The 12,289-nt window shown below is 39.8% G+C and overlaps 1 protein-coding gene across 1 annotated transcript in view; it reads right to left on the reverse strand.

Moving 5' to 3' along the window:
• Positions 1-401: 401 nt before the first annotated feature.
• matr3l1.1 (matrin 3-like 1.1) overlaps positions 402-12,289 on the reverse strand; it is a 15,653-nt gene continuing 3,765 nt past the window's right edge. The window contains 23 exon segments of the mRNA XM_054597151.1: positions 402-1,392; positions 1,500-1,621; positions 2,168-2,276; positions 2,380-2,680; positions 2,682-2,765; positions 2,797-2,993; positions 2,995-4,032; positions 4,035-4,344; positions 4,429-4,559; positions 5,591-5,719; positions 5,804-5,829; positions 5,948-6,026; positions 6,513-6,745; positions 6,832-7,010; positions 7,120-7,219; positions 7,736-8,310; positions 8,398-8,522; positions 8,626-8,742; positions 9,905-10,030; positions 10,855-10,977; positions 11,076-11,107; positions 11,202-11,281; positions 11,625-11,663. Coding sequence (XP_054453126.1) covers positions 1,360-1,392; positions 1,500-1,621; positions 2,168-2,276; positions 2,380-2,680; positions 2,682-2,765; positions 2,797-2,993; positions 2,995-4,032; positions 4,035-4,344; positions 4,429-4,559; positions 5,591-5,719; positions 5,804-5,829; positions 5,948-6,026; positions 6,513-6,745; positions 6,832-7,010; positions 7,120-7,219; positions 7,736-8,310; positions 8,398-8,522; positions 8,626-8,742; positions 9,905-10,030; positions 10,855-10,977; positions 11,076-11,107; positions 11,202-11,281; positions 11,625-11,663 — 4,288 coding nt within the window. The 3' untranslated portion in view covers positions 402-1,359.

The raw sequence follows: 12,289 nt of genomic DNA on the forward strand, positions 1-12,289 counted from the left end.
AAAAAGTCATAATATAGTATGTCGAAAAAAAAGTCATAATATAGTATGTCAAAAAAAAAATCATAATAGTATGTCTAAGAAAAAGTCATAATATAGTATGTCGAAAAAAAGTCATAATATAGTAAGTCAAAAAAAAAGTCATAGTATGTTGAAAAAAGCTATAAAAGTATCATTGTACAATATGTTGCAAAAGTCCTAAAACGTTATCCATAGTATGTCAAAAAAAAATCATAAAAAAGTCATAGTATAGTATGTTGTAAAAAGTCATAAAATGTTATAGTGTAGCATGTTGAAAAGGTCATTAAAAAAAAAAAAAAATCTAAAGTATGACGAAAAAGTAATGAGCAACCAAATGAAACGGACCATTACCTCGATTAAAATGAACTATTTCTCAATTGAATTGTTGAACTCTTATTAGAAAGTCATTTTACAGTCCTTTAAAATACATTTGACATGAACAACATTTCTAAAATTACAAAGTAACAGCTTTAATGTTCACTTTCTTTCAGCTGATTTTAACAGAAATGACTCATGACTCTCTCCGACATTTCTGAACTAACATAAATATTTGGATGTACATTTGAAGAATTTATGACCTTTGAAGCTGGAAATGAAAGTTACTTACTGGATTTGAAGAAAAATGGGTTACAAACAGTTATGAAACCTATTTTCTAATCAAGCACATTTATGACACATTTTTATGTTCTAGCAAAATGATCAAGGAGTCAAAAGGTTTTTAGTTTCACCGTTGAGAACAAGAATCCTTCATCTGAACTTTGAAGAGGGCAGAATTTAAAACATCCAGGAGGAAAACTGAATTTCTGCAAATTTGGAGTTGAGAATAAATCAAATTTTCTGTTTGTCCTCATGAGTTAAGAATATATATATCAAATAAAAAAGCCGGTAAAAATCCAGAAATGTTTTGGTTCACTGACACTAACTAAATTAAATAGCTGTTTAATATTAATTATTTTAAGTTGGCTTTGTTTCTGAAATTTTAAAATAATGTCAGGAAAAAAGCATGTTGCTACTCTTGTTTCTAGTCTCTCTTTTCTTGTCTTTTAAGTCTGTTTGGGTTGGTAATATTATTTATGCATGACACAATAATAAATAATAAACCCAGACTTTGTGTCCTCGAGCAAAACACTGAATATTTTACAGAGAAATTAAATTAAAACAACAAATCTGAAAGTCCAAGTTTTCTTCTCTCTTGCGTTCCTGATTCAGATTTCTGGGTAAATTTAAAAAAAGGTTCAAACTGGTTCAGAAGTTCCTCATTAAATTTCAGAGGAATAGATCAATAACTCAGTGTTGGTTTGTGTGTCATCAGTCTTTCATGAGGTTGTGTTATTGAAATGTTCAGCTCGCCCACGGATCTTTGCCTGTCTTCTCCTGAAACACAAAAAAGGTTTCTGTCAAACAGAAGCATGAAACCAGCTGACAGGAGAAATCAGGATTTAAAACTGTTAATAAAACTAATATTAAAGATATTTAATCACCTGGTACTTCATGTAGTGGGTCAGGGTGTTGCAGTGCTGCAGTTTGGCTTCATCCTCGTCGGCGTAGATCACCTGACACAAGTTACAGAAGTAACCAACGACCGGACGAACAAACTCTGTTCCTGTAATAACAAAAACAACAAAGTGAGGGGACAGTGAACGCACCACAAGATGATACTGTACAGTGTATATGACAGTAGGGACGCCACCCGAAACTCGATTCTAATGGAAACCCAGTTCTAAATGAGTAAAAACCTGAAGTATTGATGTGGTCCAGAGCTAACGGTTCTAACGGTTGGGACGCTGTATCAACCCTGTCAATCAGTGTGTAGCCCCGCCCTAAAGCATCCCCTGCTTTATGGTCTGTTTGACTCTAAATGGAGCATCATTTACTAAATGAACATCATGCTGTATTGAAGAAGACTTGAAACTAGAGATTGAGACCATAAACTCATGTTTACAATGTTTACTGAGGGAATAAATCAAGAGAGAAGTAGAGTCATTTTCTCATAGACTTCTATACAACCAGAGGAGTCGCCCCCTGGTGGACAGGAGAGAGAATGCAGCTTTAAAGACACTTCCTCATCGGCTTCACTCAGCAGAACTGGAGGTTGCCGCCTGGTTCATGTCAGGGTCAGATGAGCAGTGAAAATAGTGTATCTTCTTACCAACAGGTCCGGTGGGTTCTCGTAGCTCTGCAGCGCTCCCTGCAGGTCCAGATGGTTGCTGCACTTGGAGCGTAGCCTCCAAGTCCTGCAGCCGATCAACAGCAGCTTTCTACACACAAAGAACGGATTATTAGAACCTTTATCTGGTGTTCCTGAGTTGAAGAATATTCATTCAATAAATTGCAAAATGCTGCTGGTCTCCAGACCACTACCTGTTCAGTCTGGGGTTTTGGAGGATCTCCAGTAGAGTCTGGTTGATCAGGACTCTCTGAATCCTTCAGTCCTGGTTCAGATGTCTCCCCCTGAACTTCGGATGACTTTTCGTCTTCAAGTGTGTCCATCTCTGAAGTGGTTTTGTCTCTACACTCGTCTGTCTCTGGACTCTTTTTGTCTCTACACTCGTCTGTCTCTGGACTCTTTATGTCTCTACACTCGTCTGTCTCTGGACTCTTTCTCTGGACTGTCTCTACACTCGTCTGTCTCTGGACTCTTTTTGTCTCTACACTCGTCTGTCTCTGGACTCTTTATGTCTCTACACTCGTCTGTCTCTGGACTCTTTTTGTCTCTACACTCGTCTGTCTCTGGACTCTTTTTGTCTCTACACTCGTCCGTCTTTTTTGTCTCTACACTCGTCTGTCTCTGGACTCTTCATGTCTCTACACTCGTCTGTCTCTGGACTCTTTTTGTCTCTACACTCGTCTGTCTCTGGACTCTTTATGTCTCTACACTCGTCTGTCTCTGGACTCTTTTTGTTTTCAGTCTTGTCTGTCTCTGGACTCTTTATGTCTCTACACTCATCTGTCTCTGGACTCTTTTTGTCTTACAGTCTCTGTCTCTGGACTCTTTATGTCTCTACACTCGTCTGTCTCTGGACTCTTTTTGTTTTCAGTCTCGTCCATCTCTGGACTCTTTTTGTCTCTACACTCGTCCGTCTCCGGATTCTTCTTTGTTGATCCTTCCTTCTCGTGGGTCGCTAACTTTTTTCTCTCATCATTTGTCAACTCCTTCTTCTTGTTTTTCTTTTCAGGCACCAAGTCGTTCTCATGATTCCCTTTTCTTTTTAACCCTTTGTTTTCTGGACTCGTTTCACAGACGGACTCTTTTCCCGGAGCTTTTTTAGCAGCAGACTCCTCCTCAGCTAAATTCTTCTTCTCTTCAGTCTTTGTTGACTCTCTTTCTGAAGTCTTTTGATTCACCAACTCTTCCTCTGGAGTCTTTTCAGATGAGGCTTCCTCTGGAGTCTTTTTAGACGATACTTTCTTTGGACTCTTTTTCGACGTTGACTCCTCCTCTTGAGTCTTTTTCGACGTTGACTCCTCCTCTTGAGTCTTTTTCAAAGAGTCTTTTTCTGGAGTCTGTTTAGACAATACTTTCTGTGGAGCCTTTATAGACAAGTCTTTATCTGGAGTGTTTTTAGACGTTGACTCTTTCTTTTGAGTCTTTTTAGAAGTAGACTCTTTCTCTTGAGTCTTTTTAGACGATGACTCTTTCTCTTGAGTCTTTTTAGACGATGACTCTTTCTCTTGAGTCTTTTTAGACGATGACTCTTTCTCTGGAGTCTTTTTAGACGATGACTCTTTCTCTGGAGTCTTTTTAGACGATGACTCTTTCTCTGGAGTCTTTTTAGACGATGACTCTTTCTCTTGAGTCTTTTTAGACGATGACTCTTTCTCTGGAGTCTTTTTAGAAGTAGACTCTTTCTCTTGAGTCTTTTTAGACGTTGACTCTTTCTCTGGAGTCTTTTTAGATGATGACTCTTTCTCTGGAGTCTTTTTAGACGTAGACTCTTTCTCTGGAGTCTTTTTAGATGATGACTCTTTCTCTGGAGTCTTTTTAGACGATGACTCTTTCTCTAGAGTCTTTTTAGACGATGACTCTTTCTCCAGATTCTTTTTAGATGTTGACTCTTTTTCTTGAGTCTTTTTAGACGTTGACTTTTTCTCTTGGGTCTTTTTAGACGTTGACTCTTTTCTTGAGTCTTTTTAGACGTTGACTCTTTTTCTTGAGTCTTTTTAGACGTTGAGTCTCTTTCTGGAGTCTTATTCAAGGCCTTCTCGATCCCCTCGGACTTCCTCTTATTAGATTCATCCATGTTTAGTCTCCCACTCCTCCTCCTGCTGCTGCTTTGACTCCTGCTGACCTTCTTCCCTCCGTCCTTGGCCAACTTAGCCGACCACCTGTGAAGAAAGGGATTCAGGTTTAATGACCACAGAAATCTGAACGGCCAACAGAAGAAGAGGTGACAGTTTGGGGACACTGACCCGTTGGGGAGTGTCTTGTATTTGTCGGAGATGTGTACTTTGACTTTGAAGCCCTGGTCGGTGAGAGGTTTAGATTTAAACTCTTTCACGACTCTCAGAGCCTCAGAGGAAGTCGACATCTCGATGAAACCCTGAAACACACAAACAATGATGATAAAGAGATGTCATCAAATTCACGTCACATCGTTGTTTCTTCTTATTCAAAAGCAGCTTTATAAAAATCTACCAATTCAGAATCATTTTGCTATCTTTAGTATTCATTATTGGTCATTCAAAAGCGCAGTTGGCAGCAATGACGGCTCTGCTGATGGTCTCATCACTGATCTATTTTAAGTTCAGCTATGACGGTGAGACATTATTGGTGCGTATTGGGTGGTTATCTCAGGGTAGAAACGGCAGTGGCAAATCTAAAATGTACGGTGTATTTAAAAAATGTAATGTTAAGTTGTTTATTGCTAGGCTATGTTTTCTGTTAATTATAACCATTTTTTGTAATGATTTTCCTATTCATCATTCAACCTCCGATAATGGCCAAAATCGACAAATAAATTACAGCCCCAAAAATTAAGGGCGGGTAAAAATAAGTGTGGATAAACTCCTGGTCGCCGACAAACTGGACATGGACATGATCAGAAAGTCTTTCAGAGCTCTGCTTGTTTTGAGCACTCGAAAAAAACCAAAAAATATTTTATATAATATTATTTGGCCCAACGAAGGTAAAAAATACAAACATGTTTTTGGAACAGTTTTTCTGAGCTGTGGCACCACTAATAAAGGCATGTTGTGTGGAAGAGGTAGAATTGGGCCCCATTATTAATAAAACAACCCGGAGGATACGTAGTCTGAAACAAGACGGAAAACTTTATTCCTCTTTTCAACCTCGACAAAAACAGCTCAGACCAGATCCACTTATTCCGTCCTCACCTTAAAGAATAAAAAACCGTAACATATAATATTAGCAGGAATGTTTTCCTCATTTTCATGTCGTTTATACGTCACGCCACCGGCGTGTACAGGCCTTTAATGTGAGCCAGAATATTACAATGTTTGTATAATGAGTTAGATCCACTGCATTAAAACAAGCTCACTTCATTTCTCCCTAAGTCGCATCAACAAATGACATTGTGTGTTACAGGTATCGAACAGAAGAATAGTTTCTGACCGCTCTGCGTCCGACAATGCGACAGAATCTCTCCGCCGTCCCAAAAGCTTTCACCAGCCTGATGAAGTCGGCGTCGGCGTAGGGAAACACGGGGATGTTGGTGAAGTAAACCACTCGGGAGGCCGAAGACTGCAAACAACAACAAAATAACATCAACGACACGTCAGACCAACAAAACAAACTGTTTTATTTACGTCATTATTTCCTCCTTACTTCAGATTCGTCTCGGACTTCTTCAACTGCAACAAACAGAGAAGATTCAAATCAAACAGGAAATAATTCAATATTATATTTAATGATACAATGAATTTAGATTAGTCATTTCAGATTTTTCCAGACCAGTCGCTCTGGGCTTACCTTGGTCATCAGACTGGTCTTCTCCCAGTTCATCCAGTGTGATGCAGTTCTCCAGGTCTATCGGGAAATCTGGTTCCTCCTGGAGACAACACACAGTGAGACCAGTATCTGATATGTATTGATTAACTGATATCATTGATTCATAGTTCAGAGTCTAAACATTTATCCTGTTTCAAACATCAAGTGTTTCAGAGCCCACAGTGGTCAAATCATTTAATAGAGCATGAATGCATCATAATGCAAGTTAATAGAGCCTCTGTACGTTAGCCGTTAGCTCCGGTTTTCAAATTGTAGTGCTATTAGACTTGCAACTAGAAAGCATTAACGCTGATCCCCAGCTAGTATTTCTACTACTGAATACTGGCTGCCAGTAAAACTTTATTTCACACTACGATGGTCAAACTGTGTAATTAATCGACAGTTCACATAAGTGCAGAACCGTGACGGGGAAACAGATCATTGATCAACTACGGTTACACGGCCAGTGAATACAATATATGTATTTAAAATGTTGTATACTGAAGCGTGATGTTGCATTTGTAAAAGAAATGTGTTGTGTCTCCACCTCGTCCTCCTCCAGCCGAGTCTCCTCTGCTTTTTCTTCCTCCTCAATAGGTTTCTCCTCCTCTTCCACCCCGTCTTCTGTCGCTTCCTGCTTTATCTCCGTTACCTTCTCCTGATCATTAGCCTCTTCCTGCTTTATCTCCATCACTTTCTCCTGATCATCAGCTTCCTCCTGCTTTATCTCCATCACTTTCTCCTGATCATCAGCCTCTTCAACCTTCACCTCCTTTTTATCTGAAAACAGAAATCACAACAGTTTTTTTTAAATCCGTCTCTGGTTTTCCATTTCCAGAAACAGTTTAGGATGTATTCATTTCTACCTTCTTTAGGTGAGTCTAGTCTCTCTGCAGGACCGTTGTCTTCCTCCATCTTGTCCTCTTCTTCCTCCTCCTCCTCCACATCGGCCTCATCTTGAGTTTCCACATCTTCATCCTCCAGACTCTCTCCGTCCTCTCCGATCACCTCCATCCCCTCGATGTCGCTCTCCTCTGCAGACGACCTGCAGGTGATCACGATCACATTTTCACTTTTTAAAACTCAAAGACACCCGAAGCAGCAGGTGGTTCTACATATGGGATTGATGGATATAACAAAGAGGAGAAACTCACTCTTCTTCTTCTTCCTCCTCTTCAATGGCTTCTTTGTCTTCAGCTTCTGGTTTGGAGTCTTTGACAGGAGCTGGATCAGGATCAGTTCTGGATTCAGAGTCTGAGGAGAGGAGGAGATAATCATGAAATTCATGAAGGGTTGGATGAATTTACAAATGTACAGTTTGCATTAAGTTACAGTGGAAAAACTCTACTACAATTTTTTTCCTTATCATATTCCCCAGGTGCCTTTTTGATCCCTCTGTTGTTTTTATTGTTGCTTTTTTTTACTGGACAGCACTTTGTAACATTAAAAAGAGTGCTATATAAATAAAGTTTTTTCAAACTAAAATGCCAAAATATCAGCTGCTAACAACTTCTCTATGGATTTGTTGATAACTTCCATTAATGATTTATCTAACGATTATATTCTAGATTAATTGTTTGGTCAATAACATTTCAGAAAATAGTGATAAAATGTTCTTCACAGTGTCTTTTTCTTCCCAAATCCAAAGGTGTTCTGTTTAATATGATTTAAAACTGAGAAAAACAGCAAATATTTATATAATATATATAACATTTTTGCATGAAAAACTACTTTTAACGATTAATCAACTATCAAAATAGCAGTCAATACCAGTCTTCTCCGCTTTCTCTGGCACCACCGACTTTTCTCTGGACTGGTTCTGCTCAGAGGACTTGCTGCTGGATTCCTCTCTGGACCTGGACCTGGACCTCGTCTCTCTGCTGGACCTTTCTACAGACTTATCTCTGGATTCAGACTTTATTCTGGTGCTTTTCTCTTTTGTGGACTTTTCTGTGGATTTAGACCTGGTTCTGGTCGCCTTCTCTTTGCTGGATTTGTCTCTGGACCTAGACCGCCCCTCTCTGCTGGACTTTTCTACTGACTTATCTCTGGATTCAGACTTTATTCTGGTGCTTTTCTCCTTAGTGGACTTTTCTCTGGATTTAGACCTGGTTTTGTTCGTCTTGTCTCTGCTAGATTTATCTCTGGACCTGGACTTAGACCTGGACCTCCTGTCTTTGCTGGACTTGTCTCTAGATTTCTTTCCCTCCTCCTCCTTCTCTCTGTCCTCACTGCTCCTCCTCTTCTTGGTATCCGTCGCATTGTCTTCATTCTCTCTGCTCGAACTCCTCGTCCTTTTGGTCGAAGACGTGTCCTCTTCGTACCTCTTAGCTGAAGTGACCCGCCTGAAAGGAGGAGGAGTATTCTTACTGATCAATAATCCATGGATCAGAATCGGCTCATCAATCACCCATCAGGTTGATCGTACTCACATGAGGCTCTTGTATTCTCCAGAGAAGGACACTTTGATGGAGTCATTGTTGATCATCAGAGTTCTGGAGGAATAATAATCCACCAACTTCTGAGAATCAGGAGTATTTTTCATCTCTACAAAGGCCTGAAAAATAAAAAGGTATCGGATTATCATTTAGTGTCAGGGGAGAAAAAGTCGGATCAGTACAACGGACCGAACAGGACCAGAGCAGTTCGGTGCGTCTCACCTTAGACGGCAGGAACAGGGTGTACAGCGGCGATCCAAAGCGCTTGATGATGCTGATCAGATCTGATTGGCTGTTTTCTCCCACTGGAGCCGGAGAGAAACTCACCACCCGAGAACTCTGCGAGGAGAAACAGACGACTTTATTTCTGCACTGTTGAGGGCAAGCTGAAGGGTTTTTAAAACTAAAACACACAAGTATTTCAACAAAGTTTTAGAATTGAGTTCCTTATATGCATGCGTGTGCCGGTGTAAACAGGAAGTAGATTGGTTGCTTAGTTACAGAAAGAACAGAGTATTATTGTTCACTTTAATAATAAAAGGTTGTGCTTGATACTTCAGATCTTCCTTTATATTTCTCACACAAGCGCTCAAATTGACAAAAGTAATATTTTTCAAACTTAGTTACAACGCTGCAGGTGTGTCCTTTAAAATTAAACACTACAAATCAACTACAAATTACTAGATTATGGGTCAAAAAAATTGGTCAACACTGAGGTTCCTGTCACACTGGAGAGCATTTATGCTTTTGTTCGTTTACAGTTTCTTTTTGAACTTCACAATAGTTGTGCAGAACAAAATAAGCATTGACATGAAGAGGAAATTCCTCCTTTTTGTGTCCATCGCCTTCCTCAATGCCTCAAACCGTGACTTCAATCGGCCGCTCCGTAAGGCTTTTTTACGCCGCTGAATACACCGCTTGCTAATCGCTCCCGTAATTGCTTGTTTCCGCCGCATGTCGGCAGTATTAGAATTATAAAATGCAGAATTTAACTGCAAAACAGCTGCTAGTAAAGAGACAACAAGGTCAGCAACGCCTGTAATCCGTTATCCATGTTGATTAAACCTGGTAGTCGATCGATAATCAAGGCTGCTGTTGTTTGTCTTTCAGTGGCGTGACAAATAAAGGACGGTTTCCTGCTTCTGCCCGTCCACAATACAACGCAAACCAAGAACAGCATCTAAAGTGTTTTTTTATACGTCTCCGTTTAAGGGGATCTAAAAATCCAGAGTAGATTGGATTTTTAAATGATGCTACATTAAGCATAATTTAACGTAGCATAATTTTAAAATATAATTTAGGTTTAAAATGGAGCATAAATTATGCATTTTAAAACAAAATTCTAGCAGTGTGGTTGTATCCTGAGTTTTATATGCAAGTGTTATCTAGTAAATGATGTTTATGTGATGCTTAATATAACAACGGTGGAGGTTATACGGTGTCCGGCCTTATTCTAACTGAGCAAGCTCAAATGTAAAGGGGCTTGGTGAAGTGGATCTACCTGGAGGAAGTTGAAGGTATTGGAGATCCTGAACTCCATCCTCTCTCCGTTCACAGTCACAGGATGGTTCAAATGGAACTTCACCAAGTCCTTGGCCTGGTCGTTGGTGCCCAGCTCCACAAACGCCTGCAGGGTTCACAACAGGTTGATTTGTTTTGTGTATGAAAAAACACAAACTAGGTGTATACTACATTACATTACATTACATTACATTACATTACAGTCATTTAGCAGACGCTTTTATCCAAAGCGACTTACAGTCAGTAGTATATTACATATCATTCACCCATTCACACACTGATGACAGGCTACCATCAAGGTGCCACCATCAGACTCTAACTAACATTCATTCATCCAGTCCACACCGATGGCAAGCCTTCAGGAGCAACTTGGGGTTAAGTGTCTTGCCCAAGGACACATCGACTGCTGAAGCCGGGAATCGAACCACCGATCCTCTGATTGGAGAACTACCTTGCTCTCCACTACGCCACAGCCGCCCCGGAGTTATGCTTCACTCAGCTGAAAGAGCTCTTTCTTCCAGATTTTATGTACAACATGCATGACATTTACTTTTTTCTAACCACTGAATAGACTGCAGAGGACTTGCAGAAAAACAGACTAACTCAATATTCAGAGCCCAGTTGCACAGCTCTGGTTCAATAATGATCGAGGGTCATTGTGCTTTTCTGGAATGAAAACAAATTCAAAGTCCAAGTTCCAACAATTTTCTCCCCTGACATGCAACTCTGTGGGGACATCGACTAAGTTGGAAGCATTTTATTAATTTGGGGCCAAAACTATTCATACATTTGGTGTCTGAATAACATCGTTGAATCTCTGTTAAAGTAATTACTCAAGGAGAGAAGAAGAACATCAACGCAACAGCTGATTCATAACATTTGAATGGTAGTGTATTACACTGCTGTGTGTGATGAACCACGTGGACTCACCAGAGACGGAAACATGAGGATCTTGACGATCTTTCCAAACGGTTCGGCCAGCTTCCTGAGGTACGCCTCGTCCACGGACTGAGCCGGGAACCTCACACACACCACTTTACCTTTCTCTGACGTCTTACGGGAAACACACACACAAGATGTTTGTTATTGAAGAGCCCATAGAGGAGCAGATAAACTAAACGATAATGCTTTATGACTTTCCGAGTCCTTACCTTCTTTTGGTTTTTTTTATTCGGCTGCGAGTCTGTTAAACACAGAAAACAACAAATGTTAGGGCAATAATAATAAGAGTTATATAATGAACAGGGAACTGATAGAGAAGAATAAGATGTCTTTACTGGAGGAGTTCTGATTGGCTGTCTGGGGCTGCTGGGCGGGCTTCCCTTCATCCTTCTTCTTCTCCGATTGGTCATCAGGCCTTTAATGACAAGACAGATTTCATTTAACATGTGAACCTTTATATTAAAACTAAAAAATCTCATCACACACAAAACATCAACGATATCAGTTACGAGAGCCTCCGAGTGCATTATATAATTATATTAGTATTTATTTATGTTGATGTATGGTTCCTTGACAAAAAAATTCTCTGTCATTTATAATAATTTATCTTTTTGTCTTGGCAAGGTTTTGATTATTTTTTCTAAGAAATGAACTATAATCTTTTTGCAGCCCCTATATGCTGCTGTAGTTGAATACCATCTTTTATGGACATGAGAATCAGTTGTTGTGTTGTGGTTTTAGTGGTGTATGACACTGACCTGATGATTGTCTCCATGCGACAGTCCCAGTTAGGAAACCTGCAGAAGAGACATGACGTAGTTATTAAAACAAAAACAAAACATCAAGAAATGAAGCCGTAAAACTTTAAAAGTTCAATTCACACACATATAAACTCGTTTTGCAAGTGCTATATTCTACTCCTTCAGGGAAAGGATTGCATTAGGGGGTCCAAAAGTGATTTAGGTCACTGAAAACAAACCTTATTCCTCCAAGGTGAAGATATCAAGAAACTTCTAAGTGTTGACGTGTCAACAGAGTAAACAGAGGTTTGGCCTTGTGATGTCAGAGTGAGCACTTTTAACTCCTCATTCTGTGCATCGGCTGATTTGGTCAAAATATTGATGGTTCTAACCAGGCGGCAACCTCCCGTTATGCCGAGTGAAGCTGATGCGTTTGTCTTTAAAGCTGCATTCTCTCTACTGTCCATCAGGGGGCGACTCCTCTGGTTGTATAGAAGTCTATGAGAAAATGACTCTACTTCTCTCTTGATTTATTCCCTCAGTAAACATTGTAAACATGAGTTTATGGTCTCAATCTCTAGTTTCAAGTCTTCTTCAATACAGCATGATGTTCATTTAGTAAATGATGCTCCATTTAGAGTCAAACAGACCATAAAGTCGACTAAGCTTAAGAGCGGGCTCAA

Source organism: Anoplopoma fimbria, chromosome 4 (assembly GCF_027596085.1).
Source record: "Anoplopoma fimbria isolate UVic2021 breed Golden Eagle Sablefish chromosome 4, Afim_UVic_2022, whole genome shotgun sequence".
Lineage (NCBI taxonomy): Eukaryota > Metazoa > Chordata > Actinopteri > Perciformes > Anoplopomatidae > Anoplopoma > Anoplopoma fimbria.